Raw genomic sequence first — 22,870 nt, 5'->3', positions numbered from 1 at the left:
AGGGACTTTTTCCCCACATGCACAGCTTGAACAACTGCATTTGAATATTTGGCCTTTGAGTAGATGTCTTTTTTGCATATTTTTTTCATATTTTTCATGTGACATGGAAACTCATTCCTGGAGCCTCATGACAGAAAGTTCTGTGCAAAAAAGTTGTGGGGAACAAGTAGGTTTTGGCGGACAAAACTCTGTCCCCTGTTCGTTCTTATGGTCAGTTCCCCCTTCATCTTGTAGTGGCTGTACTGATTCTAATGGGGCCACATTATGATATGACTAACACTTCTCTTATTGAGCATCTTGCAGTGTCCCTGCTAGCTCACTTACCTCAATAATTGTTTTTCAGCAAATAAATTAATGAATTGTGTGTGCACGTATGTGTGCAAATACATGTACAGCTCTATTTGTTGGAGGGCAGTTGATTAAAATGTCTCTTATTTACGTCTCCTTTGAGAAGCCCTGTGTTTTAAAATCCTGCTGCAGAAACACTTAGAAAGTTACCACAGATACAGTTGTCACAAAAAATGGACACTGTTGTTTAGTATTAAAATCATGTATTCCAGATGTGGGCATTTGTTAGTCAGTCTACTCTAAAATGACATACTGCTGAATCTTTAAAGGGCTTCAGTTTGGGAAAGCAAAATATGATTGGGCAAATTGCTAAAATATTTAAAGTGCAGCCTGTTAAAGCTTTTACTGTGAAGAGCATCACGTCAGAAGTTGTATGTGGTAAAAGCAAGTAATTGGCTTTCTATACTTCTGCCAGTCAGTCAGCATGGGGCTCTGTTCCGATCCCTTCTACTTCATTGCAGATGCTAATAGCAACTCTTTTGATATTTATTTTTTGGAGAGATGGGAGCAGGAAGAAAGAATATTTATGGACATGAATGTGACAGAAAGAGAGTTTAAGATCAGTTGGAAAGCTTATTGAAATTTTCTAGATCCCAACCCAAAATTTAAAACCTGTTTTTCTTCTTTTATTAGCTTTTTTTTTTAAGGCAGGTGTGTTGAAAACATCTGTTTAAATGTAAATAAATTTCATTTTGTTTGGATACAGCTCTTGGGATATTTTCCCATCCATAATTCATAACGTTTTCCACTTACATTATCTGTGACTTGTTTGTTTCCCCAGGCATGACCCCTTGTTAATTCCCGGCAATGAGCAGATTGACAACATGGATGCCAGTGTGAAAAAATATGACTCAACGGGGATGTTTCATTGGTGTCCAGCCAAGGACATTGAAAAGGTCATTTTGGTGGGTGCCTTAAAAGAATGTCTAACAAAGTTCTATCCAAAGAGAGGCCATGTAAACAATAGGACTATGACATGTTCAATGGGTTAACCTAGTTATCTAGATCATCTTTAAAACCACTGTTTTTAAATCAGACACTCAATATGGATGGATTTTGAGCCATCATTCTGGCAAACACTTATAGGTATACAAGCCTATAACCCTACATTCATCACTGAAAACTGGCCCCAAATCCTGAGACTGCATTTTCATATGGGTCAATGGGACTACTCAGAAGCTTAAAATAACACATGTGCTTCAGATCATTGTAGGATCAGAGCCATGATTATGTAAATAAGATTTACATACACCATTCACCGTGTACTATTCATCTCTTTGAAACAAGGGGATAATGCATTATTACTTCTTAGTCAATGTGAATTTCCTCCTTTTTAAGTTTATCTCTTGGTTTCCAACATGTTAAGATACTCAAAGAAGCTTGGTATTGCTATTCTATCCATCTAACATAGTGTACTGGGCCTAGTCTGTGTTCATTTCATTTGTTAAAATGGGAGAGCCATCAAACTGACTCAAGAAATTAAAAATAATTAGAAGGCCTATCACAATCTGTTACATTCAGTGGAAGTTTGTGCTGTTTGTGTTCATGTACTCATACCTAAGAGTAACAAGTAACTAACTCCAGATCTCAACACAAAACTGATGATATTTGAAATGAGCTCCCTGGTGGATCTTCACTTTGTCGCAGTTTATAAAGCTTTTCTTGAGATCGCTGTCTTCGCTTTCCCTGTGCTATTGCATGGTGTAACCAATAATGGTGACAGCCCTGGCTTATTCTAACGATCAGGGCATAAAAGGTGGTTTCCCGTGCTCCTCGGGGGTTGCTATAATAACCGTGACATTGTTGGAACTGCAATATTGGCATTTAAACAATCAATAAACTAGTCAATTCCAGTGACTAAATTGTTAGCCAGAGTTTAGTCTGAACAGTTCAAATTAATATTCATTCCAGGGTGTTCAGTAGGTCACCAGGGGCAACCTTACTGTACATTACTTAATAATAGAGAGGGATCACTATACATTACATTATAAGAGAGGGAGACAGAGATCAACTGTAATATTTTAAATATTTTTAACAGATCAGTCAGAGGTGACCTTAATATGTTCTTCTACTGTGAAAAGTGTTTCTGTAAAAATGGCATTGTGAGTTTTCCTCATTTATTATCTCTTCTTGATTCCATATACATTTTTCTCAGTTTGCAAGTAAATATATGTGGGTTTTTTCCCCTTAACTGCCTGCTCTATAAACTCAACTTGGGATCTGCAAGTTTGCCTGAGTTCTTTCTTGTTTCATGCATCATCATCATCAGTGACAAAGATCCTGCAGGCGAAAGGCTGCCCCACATACACCTGTACACTGTCCACAAATTATGTGTATCAGTGCAACCTTACTGCATGAGTGCAAATGAGGGCATAATTCGAAGATGATGGGGTTGCTTAGATTGTCCTATAATTGGAAGTTGTTTAAACAATGGGTTGATGCCTGAACCAGAGAAGAATTCACTTCTTGGCCCCAGAGCTGTGTTGGCTGTGCAGGGCTGACAGCAGTATAAGGCAGCCTGTCACTCAAGTAAGCAGACGTGACTCTGAACCTACATCGGGAGCAGGTTTGTCAAATGGGAAGGTGCCATTTTTACATACGTACTTTTCAGACAAGAACCATAGTTTGGCTTCAATCTTGTAAGGTCCTGATCCAGCAAAGCACTTAAGCACATGCATGGGACTCTTCATATGCTTCAAGTTAAGCGTGTTCTTAAATGCTTTGCAGTATCAAAGTCAAAGAGCTCAGCTTCTTGCAGGATCGAGTCCTTAAATGTTTTTAATGTGAACACTCCATCCTGCTCTCAGTTAAGTGAAAATTAATGGAGTTGCACCACTGCAACTTAACTGGCAAGAAACCTTTTGGCCAAATTGCTCCACTGTGACTACCTCTGCTGCATATTCCACACTTGTGTTCCATTCAGTGTATGTAAAGAAGAAGAAGCAGGGATCTGCAGCTTAGTGAAAACATTTCACTGTGGATTAACAAAAACAAAAATTTACTTTGTTTGCTGGCTTCTACTTTGAACATAAGAAAGGCCATACTGAGTCAGAATCATGGCCTATCTAGTCCATCCTGTCTTCTGACAGTGGACAGTGCCAGGGGCTTCAGAGGAAATGAACAGAACAGGACAGTTTATCAAGTGATCAGTTTATCCCCTGTCATCCAGTCCCAGCTTCTAACAGTAAGAGGTATAGGGACACCTAGAGCATGAGATTGCATCACTGATCATCTTGCTAATAAATATTGATGGGACTATCCTCCATGTTTATTCATCAGTTCCTAACAGCTTGTAGCCAAGTTTGTTGAATATCCACCTCATTGGCATCATGATTTTGATGCACATAAGATAATATCCATTAGTGGAATGCAACAGCATCAAGAATGGATCCAGGTATGAAAGTCATCATCAGCTAATGACTTTACTCAGTGTGAGAGCTGCCTACAAGACTGATTGGAATTAGAAAACAAATTTAACCTCTGTCATTGAGATAAGCAGATAATTCTGAACACCATTTAGATGTGCTCCCTCAGATTCTTCCTTCCATCCCCTCAGTTGCTTTTGTTAATGAAAAGTCACCATTAGTCAAGTTCTTGCACCATGGCTATTTCTGACTTCCAGCAGGAGCCTTTGGGGCTTTTGGTATCCAGTTTAAACTAAAACAGCACAGAGGCTGCTCCTCTTCACACTTGGGAGGAGGCTGGTGGCAGCTAGTCCCAGGAGAGGAGGGCATCTTTGAGACCTCCCTTGAGCTGCACCAAGCACAGCTCAGTCACCATCTCAAATCCTGAACTATAGTCTTAAAAAATTTACATTAAAAAAAATCTATAAATCTACAAGAACAGCTCAAAACATTTGGGGCCTGAGTCTCATTTTCATTAAAGCCCCTTTACATCGCTGGGTAAAGGGACATGCAAGAGGCTGGAAATTCCATTTGTTCAGACCCATCATCGCTGCTATTAAATGGCAGTGAACTGGAAAAGCAGTCTGGGTTTTGACATTCCCATTTTGCTACAGTAACTTTTAGAACCACTACTGGCATCCCAAGAAAAACTTTTTGGACCAGAGAATATTTTACCTTATGCCAGCTATAAGCTTGGAATTTCTTTGAAATAAATCCACCATCAGATCACCTAATGCACAATGGGGGAAATTTAGACCTCAGTTAAATCTCTCATTGCAATCAGTAGAGTGTTACACCACCATATTTGAGCCCAGAATTTGATCATATATGTCAGCATTGTACTGTCTGGTCTTGTCTACACTTAAAAATGCTACGGCAGCACAGCTCTAGCGCTTCAGTGTGCAGGGTTCAGAGGGGTTCTCCTGTTGGCATAGGTACGTCCCTTAGAGGCAGTAGCTAGGTTGATGGAAGAGTGCATCCATTGACCTACCACGTTTTACACGGGGATTTAGGTAAGCCTAACTATGTCACTCGGGTGTGGATTTTTCACACCTTGACCGATGTAGTGACACTGACCTAATTTTCTAATGTAGACCAGGCCTCTGCCTGTGAACTGTAAGCTCCTGGTCGCAAGGACCATGTCTCCTGTCTATCCAGCAGTGACCACACTCAACACAAGATAAATAATAAATATAATAATGAATTACTAATGTCATCCTACTTCGCTGTGCATGAACAATATTGACAGGAAAGTACATTTTTCTTGGTTTACAATTCAGTTTATGATTTATGCTTCTTTTTGCTTTATCTCCCTTTCCTTCCTTCCCACCCCCGCAGACTCGGAGTGAAGCAGCAATGACGGTTTTAAGTGGGCATGTGGTCGTTTGCATATTTGGGGATGCTAAGTCCGCACTGATTGGAGTAAGAAATTTAGTGATGCCATTACGAGCCAGCAACTTTCACTACCATGAACTCAAGCACATTGTGTTCGTGGGTTCGCTTGAATATCTGAAAAGGGAATGGGAGACACTGCATAACTTCCCCAAGGTTTCAATCTTGCCTGTAAGTCTAAAGCCATGATATTGATACTTTTATATTTTTATTTAAAGACACTGACTGGACAGATTCATATTGACTTTGATCATAGGCTTTTACTTTTGTCTGGTTACAGGCCTCGGGACTTAGCCCTTCCCCTTTACTATATCTATGAAAACTGAGCCCTGTGAGACCTTATTAGAAGAAATTTGCAGCCGTGTTTGGTCCCTTGTCAAGGATGAATTTCAGCTGCTATCAAATGTATTAGCTGCGTTATCTATTGAACACTCACTCTAGTGCCCTGCGTGTAGCCAGTTCTGATGTTGTGATTTTTCTGACAGAATGACAGTAGTTACTTATGACATTATTTATGCCTGGAAAACCTTTGAAAACAATTTTTATTATTTGTCTATCTATCTATAACTGTAAAGGCTTGACACTCGCTGGACTGCTAGCTCTCTTCTATATAAGAGAATGATCAGAGCATTTTCATTAAGAACCCTTCCCCCTTTTATTAAAGGGTTTACAGTTGGGTTTACAGTTTGGTGGTAAGCATTTACTAAATACAGTGGGTGAAATTCTGTCCTTCTGATGTTAATGGCAAAACACTCATTGACCTCAGTGGGGTCAAGATTTCATCCTCTGAGTCCAAAATTCAAAGGGCTTGATTCTCCACTTCCTCATATCATCATTCACACTTGTGCAGTGAGTGCAAAGTCCAGTATAAGTGAGTGAAGAATTCCAATTTGGTATGGTTTTACACCCATGGGTGTAAATGACTTCACAAAGTACAAGCAGTGGAGAGTCACGTCTTTGGTCAGATAGCAGAAGTGATGCTCTGTGCTTTACAAAGGTTCAGTGAAACAAGATTGGCGGTCCTAGTCTTTCAGTTTTCAGAATTCTTTAATCCTTACTTGTTGGAATAAAAAAGTAGAATATAGACATTTCCTATTTCTTAACTTTTTTTTTTAACCAGCAAAAATGCAAAACCCAGACGCTCACACACACACCAATGATACATTTAGTCTAATGTGTATAGGAATGACAGCATTTATTGAATGAAAGGCAGCTCTCACCCACATTTTTTTTTAATTCAGTATTTGCTGCAGTTCATGGTTACTCCAAAGCTAAGACTTGTTCTTAATTTTTTGTTTCTGTTCTGCAGTTACTGTACCAATGGCATGGCATAGTTCTGTATTTAGCCTTACGAATGGCTTCAAGATCAAATTTTCCCTGTGAAAGGTTTTTCCCCCTAACTGCCAGCCCTGCAAATTCAGCCTGACATATGAAAGTCAAGGATTTTACATTTGCCAGTAATAAAGATTCAGCAATCAGAATTTAGATAACAATATCCTTGATGATGTGTGAGAGAGCAGAATCCAGCTGTTGCTACAGACCCATCCAATGTGAAATGTTATTTTTGTTAATAAAATAAGGAGATACCGTATGTTTTTGATCATTAGATCAAAAAGCTCAACTTTGGCTCCCTTGTACGTATGCCTTATGATTTGGTTTTTAATTTCATGATTACATGTTATTTTTTTCTATGGGACCACTGCCTCATTAAATGTGTAGAATGGACACACAAGGGGCAGAATTAACATTGCATGAAAACCTTAAATCTGACATTACCTAACTTTTGTGTGCCTGAATTTGCAGCCTAAATAATGTTCTTCTACCGTGCATGTGAGAAGGGTATGTAGTATGAATAAGACTGCAGCAATAGGCCCATGTTCTTATGTGAAAGCTCAGATAGTCAGCCTTGAGCCTGAAACTAGTACAGACATAAACATTGCATTTGTTTCCTTTTAAAAGTTACCTGGAGTTGTACATGAGGCTCTGACTTGGGCTCTGTAAATTAGGGCACCATGCTTTCCACCAGGCTTAAATTCAGTCATCTTGTTTCTCCTAGAAGACACTGTGGTTGTGATCTTCAGCAGTTTGCTGCTGATCAGCCTTGGAGAACCACCTCCCTTTGGGGGATGTTGGAGGATGTTAATGAGGGATTTGGGGGAAGATTTTCAAGAGCACAAATGGGAGTTGGGTGCCTCAGTCCCATTGGTTTTATATGGCGTTTGGGCTTCTAACTGCTCTCTGGGCCATTCAAAATCTTCCTGAAAATGCCCCATGGAGTTCAGCAGATATTATCCTTGCTGACTGTTCTCCATGAATGACCATGAGTTGAGGGGTTGGGGTCTCATCACTCAGTGTTTAGTGAAGTTGGGGTGTGGGATCTAGGGACCAAGGGACACAACCTAGACAAAGGGAATGTTTAGTGTCCTTGTCAGCATTAGGGGCTTTGGGTACCAAACTGTGGAAGCTGACAGAACTATGTCTGGCACTCATGTAAACCCACTTTTTATTGTACAGAGCTCTGAGTACTGCCCCTGTTACCTCGACATAATATCTTTTGCCTTAAAGAGTCCTCAAGTCACAGAGTAAATATTGTCTTGTGTGTAAAATGTAGCGGGTTAAGTTTTGTATCTTGGTTGCCTTAGTTATGAAAACCCCACATACTAACTACCACAACATTTCATTTTAAATACTTCATTCTCTGATAGCTAATTGTAGTTCCCAGAAATATTATATGAATTGCGCCCATTAACTTAACATCCTGTTTCTGTTTCAAAGGGTTTAATCACACAACTCTAAATATCAGTGTGTTTTGTTCGTAGAAGCACCAAAAACAGGTATTGGAAAGGATTAACCTTTCTTGTCTATTGCTCCAGGTAGTACGCATTTTAGAAAAATAGCTTCATCTTGATTGCAGTTAGAATGTGTAGGACACACAAAGCTTTCCTGTTTAAAATGTTATTTTTTTGCCCGAGACCTGCGTGACCTGGTATTAGATAAACAGACATTTAGAACTCACCCCTCGTTATGTACAGAAAGCCAGAGATTGCCACATGATAGTGACTTAAATCAAGACAATTTCAAGTCACAGATGAGATGTAGAATGCTGGCATTATTCCTATTTCTTGTTTGTTAGTAATAGCTTGACTGAGTATTGAGACTGAACCTAAAATGCTGCCATCAGCACCAACTACCCTTTAGATTAGCGCACATCTCCTATTCCCTGGCACATAGTTAGACCAGCTTAATGTCAGAGCATAAAAAAGATACTTGTTAAATAATTTCCCAAAGCTCCTTCTCAATCTTTAATTTGTTTTTCTTTTTTTTCCCCTCCCTCCCCCCTCTCTTTTCTTTTCACTGTGCCGAAGGGTACGCCATTAAGTCGGGCTGATTTAAGGGCTGTCAACATCAACCTCTGCGACATGTGTGTTATCCTGTCAGCCAATCAGAATAATATTGATGATGCTTCGCTGCAGGACAAGGAATGCATCTTGGCGTCACTCAACATCAAATCTATGCAGTTTGATGACAGCATTGGGGTCTTGCAGGCTAATTCCCAAGGTAAGGACTGCCCTATAATACTTCTCTGCCATGCCTACAGGGGACAGGACCTGGCAGGAAGAATATCCCTCACTCAGTAATTCAAAGAACCTTACATCAGCTTGCTTGACAGTTAAACCTGCTGATTGGTATGATGGCTTTTAAAGGGACAGTCACCTAGTTTCCCTACTGTATCACAACGCAAATCTGGAGCAGCAGGGAATGAACGAACCAAGATTTTAATTTTTAAATGTCTCGCTCTTTCCTTTTTTTTTTTTTTTGTTTAATCATAGATTGATAAATCCACACAATTCTGTGCTTTCTAATTCCACCAAATAAAGTTGCATTGTTATGCGTGACATAGCCAGAGATGGCTTATCTTCACTCTACATGCAAAGTGGCATAATTGCAAATGCTGGCTGACAGGGTTGTTTGCTGTGTACACCAGACTGAAGCCAAAAAATAGCCAAATGCCATGCAGCAAAAAATGAAAAAGAAAAGAAAGACCATTTAAACAAGGTTTCTTTATTTTTCTGTGCTTTCTTGCTCTAAAAGCCCTGCAGAATTAACTCAAAACTGATCTGTGCCCTCAGATTGGCAAGCATAGCTCTCATAAGGGCGTGGAACAAATCTTGCAGTCTTCACTGAAATCCATGGGCCTGATTCATAGGTACCCCAAGGCCATGCCCTAAGACAGCCTGTGTAATACTCTCAGTGTAGAGCCAACCATTTTTAGTCCCTGCAGAAGCTAGGTATGGAGGAAAAATGGCCTCTGTTAAACCTTTTTAAATGGTACAGTGAGTTATCCCTCCAGAGCCAACCCTACTCTAATGGCTGGTGCAGAAGGGTGGTGCTCTGGACTGTTCTCTGGACTGTTCTCTCCCTTCCCTCCTGTAAGCAACTACCTTGTGCAGTACTTAGCCTCGAGGTACATGAGAACTGAACTTAGGACTAATTTTTGCATAGGGAGCCTGACTGGAGTGAAGGCCTCTTGTGACTTCTCCTTGCTGCTCTGCACAGTTTAGCACAGAATCTATCCTTGGGCTGAACTGTCCCTGAAATTAATGCAGTTAAGCCTGAGCAAGGAGCACAGGATTAGACCCTGTGGGAGTTCCCCCTCAAGAGCCTAAAGACAGAACAAAAACTTAAAATGCATCGGCAAGTTGATAGATTTAGAACCGTGTTCTGAAATGATGGGATTGTGAGTGCTGGCACAGGAACCACTTGCTCACTTCAAATGTGATCAGCAGCCATGGAGGGAGGAATTATGAATCAGATCCAAACCTTGTACATGGACTGGCGCAAATATTGTGTAAGAAAAAGTAATTAGACTGTGGAACTCATTGCCGCAAGACATCACATCACACAAGAATTTAGCAAGATTCAAAGAGGGATTGGATATTTATATGGGTGGCAAGCTGGGAGATAAAACTTCATGCTCCAGGTCTTAAGCCAATCTCTGACTATTAGTAATTAGGGTAAAACCTCCCACAGCTACCTGCTATGGGGTTTCTTACACATTCATCTGAAGCATCTGCTGCTGGTTGAGTTACTGGACTAGCTGGACCACAAGTGTGATCTGTATGGTAATTCCTATCAGAAGGTGTGCAATGGGTAATGAAAGGGCCCAGTGTTTGTTTTTATTCCTTTGTTTGATTGTTTTCCCCCGTGATCTGGCCTCCTCCATAGGCTGGTGCAGAACAGAACAGTTTGGCCATGACACGTGGCCCTTCCCAACAATGTGCTGACCAGGAGCAAGCAGAGGAAATTTCTTCCTGCCCATGTGCAGGGGAGAGGGGGTTCCCAATCTGTGATTTAAAATGTAGACTCAAGAGAAAGCAAGATTATCCTAGCTCTAAACCGGCACACCCCTTTGTTTGCTGTGTGTGTGAATTAGTCAGCATTCGCATAAAATGTTCTCTGGAACACATAGCTCCTGAGCAGCATGATCTAAAGGAATAGAAAGTATCTCATCAGTCTGGTGGAGTCACAGACACAGGCCGTCACATGACACCAAGGCAGGAAAAGGATATCCAGAGGGGAGAATCTGGGCAAGAAGGACCAGGCAAACTAGGAAATACAATGTCCACCAAAGGCAAATCAACTGAGGATAGCTGCAGAGGAGAATGCAAACTAACACACAGCTTTCTCAAATTTCCATCACTGCAAGAACAATCATCTCCCACTTAGTCAGCAACGTCACAGTGACTCATTGCTCACAGTGCCAGCTGTCCAGAAATAACCCATGCCACACAGCAAAAAACAATAGAAAAGTAGCATATCAGTGACATGGATCCACCTAGAGTCCCTGCAGGCAGTGGAGGACAACAAAAGTCTAAAACTACACTACACTTTATAAAAGGCTTGGGGAGTTCCCACTGCAGCAGACACTCCCCAGTGCCCCTAGACACAGTCTTCAGGCAAAGATCAATATGCATTTTAAACTTGTGGCAGGATTATACTACTTTTATGCAAGCGGTGCATGCTGACTGCAGAGTTTGGCCAATGGCCTATTCCACTGGCAACATATTTTAGGAAGGTCAGAGGGACTATTCTAAAAGCAAACTATTGGATTGGAAAACAGTTACCATCTCAGTGGGTTGTACCATTTACATATCTACAACTTCTGAATTGGCTACATTGCTTTCAACACAGGAGCTTTTCTTGAAAGATCTTGAATGCTATGCTAGGTTGTCAGACACAATTAGATCCATAGGTGGCATAAACTTTGCAGACAGTTGTATCTAATGTGACATTTTTGTCTATGAGATACAGTTTTAATGTAGAGTAGGCACAACTATGGTGACAATTATATAAACCAGGTGATCCAGCTTCTGCTGGTCAGCAAACAATATAACAGAACCAATTTGCAGCTCCTTGTTGGCAACACAGTGCCTTTATTTACAATCTTGTCACTATTTTTGCTTAAACATTTGTTGTTATTTAACGCACTCATTTATCCAGGGAAAACATTTCAATTCATATCAGCTTGTACAACCCCTGACCATTGCCAAATTGGGCTTTTCTAGTTCTGAATATATGGCATTAGAATTCATACCCAAATAAAGTTGACCATTGATAGAGTATTGAAGAGGGTAGAGATAGCAGCCTATAGATTTGGCTTCCCAATTTTTGACCAGGGAATTTACTTATTAGTTTTTGCAATGTATTTAAATAGCATCTGGGATGTTGCCATGTAGTAAGTCAATATAATTCCGTGGTCAGGAATAAATGCAATCTTATATGCAAGGCTAATGTATAATTTATGCTTGCCCCACCTAAAAAGAAAACAAAACAGCAGTCATTTCTATAGTCATAGGTTTTTCTATGAGCAAGGAATGCCACCTGTTTGTTCATGTGGGGTTTTCCCACCACCTCTGACCCCTCTCTCTGTTCCTCCACACAACCACCTTTTCTTTTTAAGTACTCGTCCTCACAGATTTATTGGAGCAAATATATTCTGTGTAGGGTGAAAGGGCTTTTGTGACCTGGAAAGATAATTGAATGTGGCATGTATCTATCATGTCTTCAGTACATTATTTAAGACATATTTGTATGCAAATACTGCTTAATTCTAGTGCTGTGTGAATGCTGAGGTACCCACTACCGTTGCAAGAATTCTTTTTTCTGACAATAGTTGTCATTAGAATAAATGTTCCTGAGTGGACTTTCTATTTTTTTTTTAATTGACAAAGCTTGCAGTTAAATGTTCCCAGGCTTTTTACTTAACCAGGAAGTCTTTAAGCAGCATGACTTAAAAAGTAGCTTAAAAAGGGGGCAGAGGATATTTAATAATTATTTGTGCGTGTAACTTGTATAAATATATGTAAACGCACACTCTATAATCTAAACATTATATATGTGATGGTCCTTGGCTGTAAAATTCAGATCTGGACTCGGGCACAAACTTCCCCAAGTTTCTGGGCATTTTGGATCCAAAGTTTATATTTGGGCTTAACTTTTGTAGCACCATCTATTAGTAAGGTTGCCCAACTCTTCTTTCCACAAAGACCCCGTTTTCAGTTGCTTATAACTTTGCCAAACTTTAATCATTTGGGCAGCAATTATCTATGGCAGCTGTGTCTGCATGAGGCTGAACAATTTTGGAAAATTTCAGTGAAAACTATTCGTTTCTGAGAACAAGGGGAGGCGGAAAAACATGCTGGTGACCTTTTCTTTAAGTCCTAGCTCCTCCCTGCATTGGCTGAATATAATAATTGGTAGGGTCTGGATTTGTGCTGTGAAAAGTTGTGAAAATCTGCCACTGCATGCGCACCATACCCACGGAGAGACTGAGCACCTTTCAGCTGAGGGCTGGAGGGGGCAAAGCCAAGCTTTCCTTTGTAATCACTGCTTCTGGCTGCTTTTGACAAGGGACGCTGGAGCCGAGAGCAGGGAACCTGTCTCTCCCGTGGTCTCGATTTCTGGTTGCTTAATTTGAGACTCTAGGATTTGATCTGCAGAAGTGCTGAGCAATCGCAGCTGAAATCATGGGAGCTTTGCTTTGAACATATAATGTGATGCATAATTCTAAGAACTTTGAAAAATTAGGTCCTAGTGTCTCAAATTGGGCACCCAAAATTAGTGAACACTTCTGATCTTAATTTCTCTGTTTCGGCTCTCCATATGTAAACTGGGGATAACACCACCCCCTCGCAGCGTCACGGGGTATTACGAAAATAAATTCATTAATGTTTGTGAAGAACTCACTCAGGTACTATAGGGATGCACATCATACAAAAGCCTATGAGGAAATTAATAATTCTGTGTTCAGAGCAAGGTTTGAATGGTATGCAGTAAATAGCGACTAGGGCTAAATATAGAACAATGAGGATAAAACAAAATATTGAATTGCTGCTCATTAGCTGAGGATCATCCAGCCTATGTACTGAATAAGGCAGAAGACTAGTGGAAAAAATGTTATGGGATTACATAATTAAAGATTGGATCATTCTTATGCACAAAGGTGTCTAATTAAGGTTAATTCTGACATTTCCTGCTTTTGAATGCTTGACCTTGCAACCTTAATGTTTTTCTAAAATAGTTTGTGTGTGTAATATATTGAGAGAGGAAAAAAATTTATTCTCAGATCCAGCTCAGCTACACTTAGCACAGAACAGGTGGGCAAAGGGGTTTTATGTCATCTTTAACCGCCATCCTGGATACCTGTTTGGCTTCCAGTCAAGTTAGGGAGGCACCTCATGGCTGCTGTAATTTATACCTGGCTGTAATTGTCCCTACGGAGTTATTCCAGCAGAACAAGAGGTAGCCAGAGCACAGCGGCACTTCATCCACCCCCATACAACAAGAGCTGTGAAACCAGGGTGTTGCAGAGCCAGCTATGATAGCCAGCCAGGGATTCCCCCACGATGGGAAAATTCCTTAGCTGGCTACCAGTTAAGCCAACATTACAGTTACTCTGTTGAGCTGAGGAGCATTTAGCTAAATCAAACAGACCATATAAGACCTGCCTTTTTATAAATGGGGCTGCAGCTACGAAGGGATTATATGTTTAATATACATTTTATGTGAAGCCTCATATATCCAGTGAAGCTCTGTGTGACCTGCTTGATTTAGCTAAATGGTATTCTAATGTATGTGACAATTTGTATCGCAAAAGTTCAAATGATTCCCATGCATACCTGCCATGTTGTACTTAACTGCATTTTTCAATAGCAGCTTATCTAGGGATGTAGCGGAGTCTCCATCACTCGTCAAGATAGATCTTTGTTTTTTGGGGGGAAAGAAGGGGTTATAAACAGATGGTTTCGGCAGAGGCCATGAAGGCCTGTGCAGTGAAATAAAGGTGACATTCTTCCCTCAGCTTCCCCTGATTTGCCTGACTGGTCCTGGTCTGGCTCCTTGAAGAATCTGACCACGTCCCCTGGGGTTTCCGTTGTGTTTTGAGTTCCTAGTGTGTTTATCTCAGTGTTCTTTTGCCCAGTTCCCACCACTATAGATTCTGGGGTGATGTGGCCCACTTATGTATATTGGTTTTTATTGAGGGTCCTCCCTCAAGAACCAAGGATGTTTGTGAGCTTCCTAGGACTTCCCTTAATCAGAGGCAGATTAAAATTCATCATTCCAAGGAAGGGTTTGGTCCATCTCAGAGATGGTATTTTGAACTCAGGGAGAGGAAGAAGAGGGGTCAGATAATCGAGGCAATACCTGGGCATCATCTCCACTAATTGCTTCTTCCTCCTCTTCGAGCCCTGTTTATAGTTTTGTCTCGTTGGTTATTTTACAAAGCTAATGTTGTATTTCACTCAGATCCTAAATCCTGAATATGATACTGGATCTGCAGCTAAACCAGTCTACATTATTGCCAGTTTTCCCCTAAGCCTCACACTATGCCAGACAAGGCTACTCTGCATTGTCTGAATGTCAGAGATGCCTTCCCCTTCCATTTGGATAGCCTTTTAAGAATTCACCATGGCTTTTTCCGGCCTTTGAGGAAAAGACCAAGGGAATAGCAATCTCTGGTTAACCACGTGTTAATCCAAATGGTCCCAAACCTATATGCAAGCCTGTTATAAACAAGCTTGAATGCCCAGGCCAGGAGGGTTTAAAGTATATCCCTCTAGAGGAGCAGCTGCCTCTATGGCTTCCCTTCAAAATGTCTCAATTGCTAAAGCTGCCAACTGTGAGTTCAATCCACACATTTAGAAAGCATTATTCTCTCAGCACATTGAGTCATCAGATGCCTGATTTGGGACAGCAGTAGCCCCGTCATTATCTGACTAACTCCTCCTGTTGACTGCTTGCTAGTCTCTGTAAACAAGGATGTGCAGAGATACTTTCATGATGGAGAAAGGAATTAATCATATGTATTGCTTCTGCGGATCCCTGCTGACTCTCACTCCATCCCCTCTTATTCACAGTGTCTTTATTTTATAGATAAATATTTGGTAGAAAAGACCATGAAACATTAGATCCATGGTCAATATACATGCACCCCAAATAATAATACTGCTTCCAAACCTCCAGGGTGCATGACTCTTAAATGTGGATCTGTACTGGCAATATAGTGCGAGAACTCCAGTGACTCTTGTTTCTCCTCCCTCTGTTCCCCATCCTAACCCCAACACCTCCAGAGTAACATTTATCAAGTGCTCCCACACAGCATTTCACTTTCACAATATTTTCTTGTTGAAATCTTACAGGATGGAAATGTAACTTGTTTTTTTACACATCAGACAAACCACACTCAACACAAAATATTTGTCTTCAGTTGTAACTAAAACTGTTATTTGGCTTTCTTCCCAAAAACCAGAAAGACAATTATACTTAACTGTTTAGAGATTTATAAATACTGTACTGGAGTAGCCTCTGGGTAGTAACTTTAGATACTTGGCCCAATAATTTTCTTTTATTGGTCAGTGATTTAAGTCTTATCTTGACTCCTATATAGTAAGAGCAGTACATTTCATTAAACCGCTTACTAAACAATAAAGAAAAGCCAACTTATGGCTCCAAGCAGGTCTAAAGTACTGAAAGAAAGGCTGTACAATAGCATTTCTTCCATGGACATTACAAGACAGATAACTGTTGCAGTGCAGATGTATTTCAGCATATAGCAATCCTTGCAGCTGTTTTGTGAATGACTTCAACTTATGAGAATTTTCCCTAGGAACAGTATTTCACCACATGAGAGATCTTCGTAAGGCTTCCATTTATAATTCTTGTAACAGATTCTCCAACAAAAGAAATAATAAAGAAAAAAAATAAAGAGGAGGGAACTCCTGGGTAATATGTTTCTCATTCATCATGGAAAGGTTCTTGTGGGAGAAATCCTACAAAATCGAGTAAATATATTCAAAAATGTATACACATGCTTTACAATATAGAAGATTACACAGGCTAACATAACTTTTAATAGGAAAAGCTTAAGGATCTGATCTAGTTCTCGTTGACGTTAGTGGCGCTTTCACACTCAATTTCCATGCAAGCAGAAGCAGGATCTAATTGAGAGGACAAAAATGGACAATGGAGTTGTTTGTTAGCCCCTGAGTGGGATTTGATTAAATTTGTTTCACAATTATTAGATACAGTAGTTGTAAAATTAGTGCTCCTTTTTGGGGCCAATCTTGCAGCCCATATGCAGGAAAACTCCTATTAAGACTAACTTCAGGTTTAAGTTATAGCCCATTGGTACCCCATGATTTCTTTTTTCTACTACACACCAATCACTGTTGATCTTTTTTTAACCCAGAATTGTTAAATAAAAATCAGCTAGAGTATTACCAGTTTTAGAAGTGAGAAAAGTTATTTGTCTTAACCCTTCAACATAGTCTGAAAATACTTGGTCAATAAATGTTCTGTATCAGTTCCAAGCATGACAGCTGAAGTGGTGAACATGTAACACTTGCATGCAATGTTGAATTGTAGTACATGGGATATGTTTCTAACAAGTTCAAAAAACAAATGGTTGGGAATTAATTTGTATCATCAATATCTGTAGAAGATGCTTTTTTGCAGCATGTTGAATATATCTTGTATTCCATCTTTGAATATTCTGTACTTCACAACATTAAACACAGATGACAAACACAGGATATCCTTCAGAACCCATAACAAGTTTGCCAGGAGAACTTTGTATATAACAACTCTCATATAAACACCATATTGAGAGGATGATGGCTAGTGATCTCCCAGCCCATGGGATACACCCTCCAGAAAGAGGATCACATCCAGAGTTTTCCCAACCAACGAGAGTTAGGGAAACAGGAAATATGAGGCTGGTCCTTAACCCTTTTCCCATATTAAAGGCCAAATTCCACTCCCCACACAAAGCATGGGGACCTATGCAACTTATCGGGAAATGGAATATCCCCTTTAACCTAAAGCCAGCATATACAGCAGCTGAATTTTATCTATAATAGAAGCTACAGCCCTCTATGCACCTTGATTGTTCACATATTTGCCAGCCATGTCCACTTGCCAGCATTCCCCAAAGACATACATGCCTACCCTATCATGCTGTGCAGAGAACAACTATGAAGCAAAGTAAGTGTTTCAGGACATGAATTAATCCTAGATGGCCTCTCTGTGGCTTCCACATACAGTCAAAGGTGAAAGATTTAAAAAAACCCTGAGAACATGACATCTAATCAGCCTGAGAACCCAGTTTTAAATACCTGGGTTTCAGTATTAGTAAGCAACTTATTAGTCAATTCCTAAGATGAGAAAAAGTCAGCTCTGGCCAGTTTTTTTAAATAATAATGTAATTTTTACCAGGGATTGCTGGATGCAGCAGGTTCTTATAATGTCTCTCAAGTAGAATCCAGGGGCCCTAAACATGTGGTGAAGTTAGTGTGAAAGTTCATGATATAAAAAAGATCAATGATATTTATTATGGAGAAGTACAGCAAATCACGGTCTACAAATCTTATCTATCCTAACCCTAGAATTGACCTTTACTTTGGGGTAAGGAAAATGGTTATTCTTAGAAAAGTTTGTGATCTCTTACTGGGCAAAGTGATTTAATTTCCAGGATTTTAGGTATTTATCCTCCTTTCCTATGTTTAATAACCATAGAAATGTGTAAAAGAGGATGACTCTTTTGGATGGCAAATATACTAATTAGTGGGATTTTCAAAAAAAGCTCATCCCTAGGCCAGCTATGTTCCCAGTCAAGCCAATGGGAGTTGTACCATTGATTTCAGTGGGAGAAGAGTTAGGCCAACACTGAACACTGAGAATCTCACATTAAAATGTCAACTATTTATTATGTATACAGATTTATAGTACTTTATGGAAAAGTGCACCCATTCCAGCTAAATGGAATATTAAAAACAAATGAATAATGTAGCCAAACCCTAAAAAAGATGTAGAATCAATTTTCAAAGTGATTTCAAAATTTTCCTAAGTGAGTTAGGAACCTAAGTCCCATTTTCAAAAGTGACTTAAGCACTTAAGAGCATGGTCTTTTTGAAAGTTGTAAGTGGTTAAGTCTCTTGACTTCATGAGAGTTGGGTTGCTAAATCACTTTGGCCCATAAGCAAACCCAGAACATCCCTATACCCTTACTGGCAAAAATGCTAAGATCACATATGAATGATGCCAGGAGCTTTAATTAAAAATCATGCCTAGTTAAGGACACACTTGCATTGCATATTCCATGGGTGATCCTTGCACTTTTGCTGCGATGGATGTCTTCCCTTTTCCATAAGGCATTCCAAAACACTCTGCCTAATCAGGCTCTTCTGCCAAGTTTGGTGATTTAATCCCACACTGGCCAGCTGAACTTGGTTTTTTTCAATTGGCAATTGGGCAGTTCTTTTTTGAAATAAACATTTCACAAGTCTAGGGCTGAGCATCCTCAATGAAATAAAATGTTAGGGATGCTCAGAACTTCTCAGCACCTGCCCCATTTCAGCACTTTGCTCACACACAATACTATTTCAGGTTCCAGGGCTTCTAAATAGCAGTAAAAGAACAGAACATTAACTGCCTACAATACACAAGTGAAAATAAGCCCAAATAGTTTTGGCATCGTCTTTATGCTACTGTCCCACGTGGGTTGGTTGGCTATTTTTATTTACAGTAAAGCAGCACCTAAAGACTGCAGCTGAGATCAAGGCCCCCTTGTGCTAGGCACTTTACACACCCACAGTAAGAGAGAGCCTTTGCCCTGAAGTGTTTACAATCTAAGGCCCCAGTCCTACGAAGACTGTGCTTAACTTTACACATGAGTACTCCCATTGACTTCAGTGGGACTGGTCAAATGTATAAAGTTAAACGTGCACAAGCCTTTGCAAAATTGTGGACTAAACAGATAAGAGAAACAAAGGATGAAAGGAGGCTATACATTCAGCCAGGCTAACTACCTGCTTTATAGCCATTTTCTTTTTTCAAGCAGGACATCCTGGTCCTCCAGCCCTTGAGAGGAGGGAAGTTTCCACCCAGGATCCTTATCCCTTCTTTGTACTTTCCCTGCAGTGAGAAAAAACTTAGGTCAGGAAGTTTTCAATTCTGCTGCTGTGTTGGGCAAGGGTAGAGGGATGTTTCACTGACACCATTTCATTGCCTGTATTTGAGGGATGCAGCTAAATCCTGGCCCCAATTGCTTTCCAACTTTCACAACCACCACGTCGCCCCCTAGTTTCAGGAAATTTCCGCTATGTCCATAGGAAAATAAAACTGGACAAAGGAAGTAAATAATACAGTACATCAAACGTGATTTCACACTTAAACTATAAACACGTTTAATAGTCCCAGGACTGTTATAAATTCACTGTGGCTCATTTTCTATTATTTGTTGTTCAAGTCTCCAAAGCAAACCCCATATTATGCAGTGGTGGGTGTGTTTGCAGGTGTGCGCAAGCGCTTTTCTGATGCTGAGAAATAAAAAAAAAATCCTCTCTTTTTATGAGCATTAATTATACACTAGACAAGGAAGCAATTGCCTCTGTGTTATGAAATATTAAATCAAAATGCTTTCTGCTCCCAGATGTCCTAGAGATAAATACAGCAGTATTTTGAAGCCCCACTTGGAGCTATTTTGCCTGCAAATTTATAGTTTTGTGTCCATTTTCAGAAAATCCTGTTTTATGTGAAGTATAGCACTCTTGGTAGTTTTTAAGGAGCAAACTCCTCTGGAGTTGCCTATGTAGGCAACAACTCTTATGTAGATTGCACACAAGGGATCTGAAGTTGAAAGGCTCCTTTAAGATGACAAATGGGTTGAAAGTGTTATTGTCTTTGATTGCATGCTTTACATCATCTGTATGTAGGAATAAGAGGGCTATACTTTATCTTTAGCCATTTTATAAATATTTAAGTCCTTACAGTTGCCTAAAGATATTAAAGCATATTTTACAGTAGCTGGGATATAAATATTATATATAGCACAAGATACCAATGTAGTTTAATGAATTCATAATTTTTTGTTCACTTTTATTGGAATGTGTTTTATGTTCTAAAAGTTCCATTTAAAGAATAAGATACCATTCTGCTCCTGGACGACATGGGAACTAATAATAAATGTTATCGGGGCTCCTTTAAATGATGATCTTGAGGCTTCAATTAGCTGGAAGAAAGGAAGCATTGGCATTAGGGTGAATTTTCTCTTCCCTGGTTTAAAAAAAAAAAAAAAAGATATATTTTTGGAATAAACAATTTTGTTGTTTAAATCTTAGAGTTTCCAAAACTGGAAGTTTTGTATTGGGTAGTTTTTGTTGTTTTTGCTCTATCTCTATATTTGTAAAAGCTGCTTATTTGCAGGGGGAGAGACATATTTAGATCCAATTATGTACGAGCATTTTTGTTTAAACTGGCAATTAACTTTCCAAATAGTCCTCTATCACCAGTCTTTTTTGTGACATTAAAAACAGTATTTTTCGTCTCTATAAATACAAAGGTGTGCTCTGCTCATACCTGGGAATATTTTCAATTTCCTGCAAAATATAAAGAGTTTCTCTTTAATATTTCACAAAGTTTCTCTAGTTCCCAGTGGGAGACCATGCTGGGTAATGCTTGCTAATTACCAACAACAAAACTAGACATACAAAGCTGGTAAATTACCTGACCCCTTACATTTTAATGAGACAACAAGGATTTCATGAAGTGATGTTGTTTCAGTGGTTAATGGTGTCAGCAATGTTGTAATTGTAGATTGAGGCACATTAGCTGAACAACCACATGTAGGAAGGGTTTCTCTCGACAGGCCCACTGGAGAATAGAATGTTATTATCATTAAGCCTATGTCATTTGCATGCTGCTAATCACTTACTTTATTATCTCGTGTATCCATTGTCTTTCTTTAATTGCTCTTTAAATTAAAATTAAAAATAGTTCCAATGCCCCGAATGGTAGTGATAGCATCTTGATTATGAAGATAACTTCAAGAAAATGAAACATATAGATAATATATTACAGGATTACGAGATAGTTATGTGCGGTATCACATGAGCCTCATAAACATAATTTTTGGTATCTTTCCTTGCTTTGGCACATATTGTTTGTTTAATAAATGGTTATTTATATGCATTGGAGCAATTGTTTTAGGAAAGTAGAGTGTCACTGTTGAGCTTGTCTTTAGTTTGGAAGGTTGAAGATAGATAAAACTTGGTTAGTGCCACATCAACATCAAGAACAGTCTATCCAATCCAATAAATATCGTTAAGCGATCAAAAGGCTTTAACCCAGTTCTGTGTCCTTTTAATTCTTTGGTCTCTGTGATCCAGTGTTGAGAGTGGAATTATAATACCTGCTATTTGGCTGCAGAGCTGCCATTGAAGCTTGACAAATTCAGTGCAAACCCTTTGAAAGTGGCGACATTTTTGTCCACAGACCTCATTTTAACAAATCAATGACCAAATGTCACTAGAAGCCAGAGACAAGGTTTGGCTTGCAAGAAACAGAATTTGAACCAATGGCAATACTGGAAAAAGCCATGTGATTTGCCCATAGTGATTTTCACAGCAAAATATGGCTTGAACCTGAATTTCACTGGTGAGCAGCCACCTCGCAGCTTACAGCTTACGTTCATTAATAAAAACAACCTTTGATGAACAAATCACAGATGCAAAAAAAAAATCAAATGAGCCACTGCAGATTTGTGTATGCAGACTGAACTCAAATCAAAGCTCAACCTGCATTTGCAAATCAGCTTCTTTTGCACTTTCAATCAAGCATTTTCCAGAGCTCAGTATCCTTCCAAACCAAAACTGAAATACATTCTTACACCTTTCTAAAACAGTTTCTTTAAAGCAGCAGGAGGAATAGAGAATGTTGTTGATTCGTATTTCTTGGTTTCTGATTTGACTTGATCTGGTAATATTGCAGTTAATGGAAATTTGGCTTTAGAATGTAATGGATCCAGAATAAGTCTAATTGTTTTTTCGTTTAATTTCTACAGTGCCATAGGTATATGTGAACCTTTACAGACATACTGTGGGGCCCTGAAGAGCTTACACTTTGAGTTAAGACTTACACAAGTGCAAAGTAGAGATGGGTTGTCTGATTTAGGCACTGTTCTTGTTGATTCTAGGTTTGGCTGTTTTGAGTTGTTGTTTTGAACTTTTTATGTAACATTAAATAATTCAGTTTTCTGGTGTCAGCATGGAGCATGACTGGAGGTTAGTGATGAAAGGCAAGACAGTAGATGTGTTTTGACAGACAAAACTTAACAGCATGTATTTTCTTTATATTTTATTTTTGGTGAGCCTGTACCCCCACACAGTATC

General features: G+C 39.5%; 1 protein-coding gene across 2 annotated transcripts in view; it reads left to right on the top strand.

Moving 5' to 3' along the window:
- KCNMA1 (potassium calcium-activated channel subfamily M alpha 1) overlaps positions 1–22,870 on the top strand; it is a 708,266-nt gene that overhangs the window by 640,037 nt on the left and 45,359 nt on the right. For both annotated transcript variants that reach the window (XM_067539508.1, XM_067539518.1), the window contains exons 20-22: positions 1,130–1,253; positions 5,091–5,315; positions 8,510–8,702. In XM_067539508.1, the coding sequence (XP_067395609.1) occupies positions 1,130–1,253; positions 5,091–5,315; positions 8,510–8,702 (542 nt within the window). The remainder of the gene's footprint in view (positions 1–1,129; positions 1,254–5,090; positions 5,316–8,509; positions 8,703–22,870) is intronic.

This window comes from Emydura macquarii, unplaced genomic scaffold (assembly GCF_026122565.2).
Source record: "Emydura macquarii macquarii isolate MOO-44397 ecotype Brisbane River unplaced genomic scaffold, CSIRO-AGI_Emac_v2 contig_67, whole genome shotgun sequence".
NCBI classification, from domain to species: Eukaryota; Metazoa; Chordata; order Testudines; family Chelidae; genus Emydura; species Emydura macquarii.
Note: the sequence above shows the minus strand (reverse complement) of the source record. Positions and strands in the feature narration are given on the sequence as shown.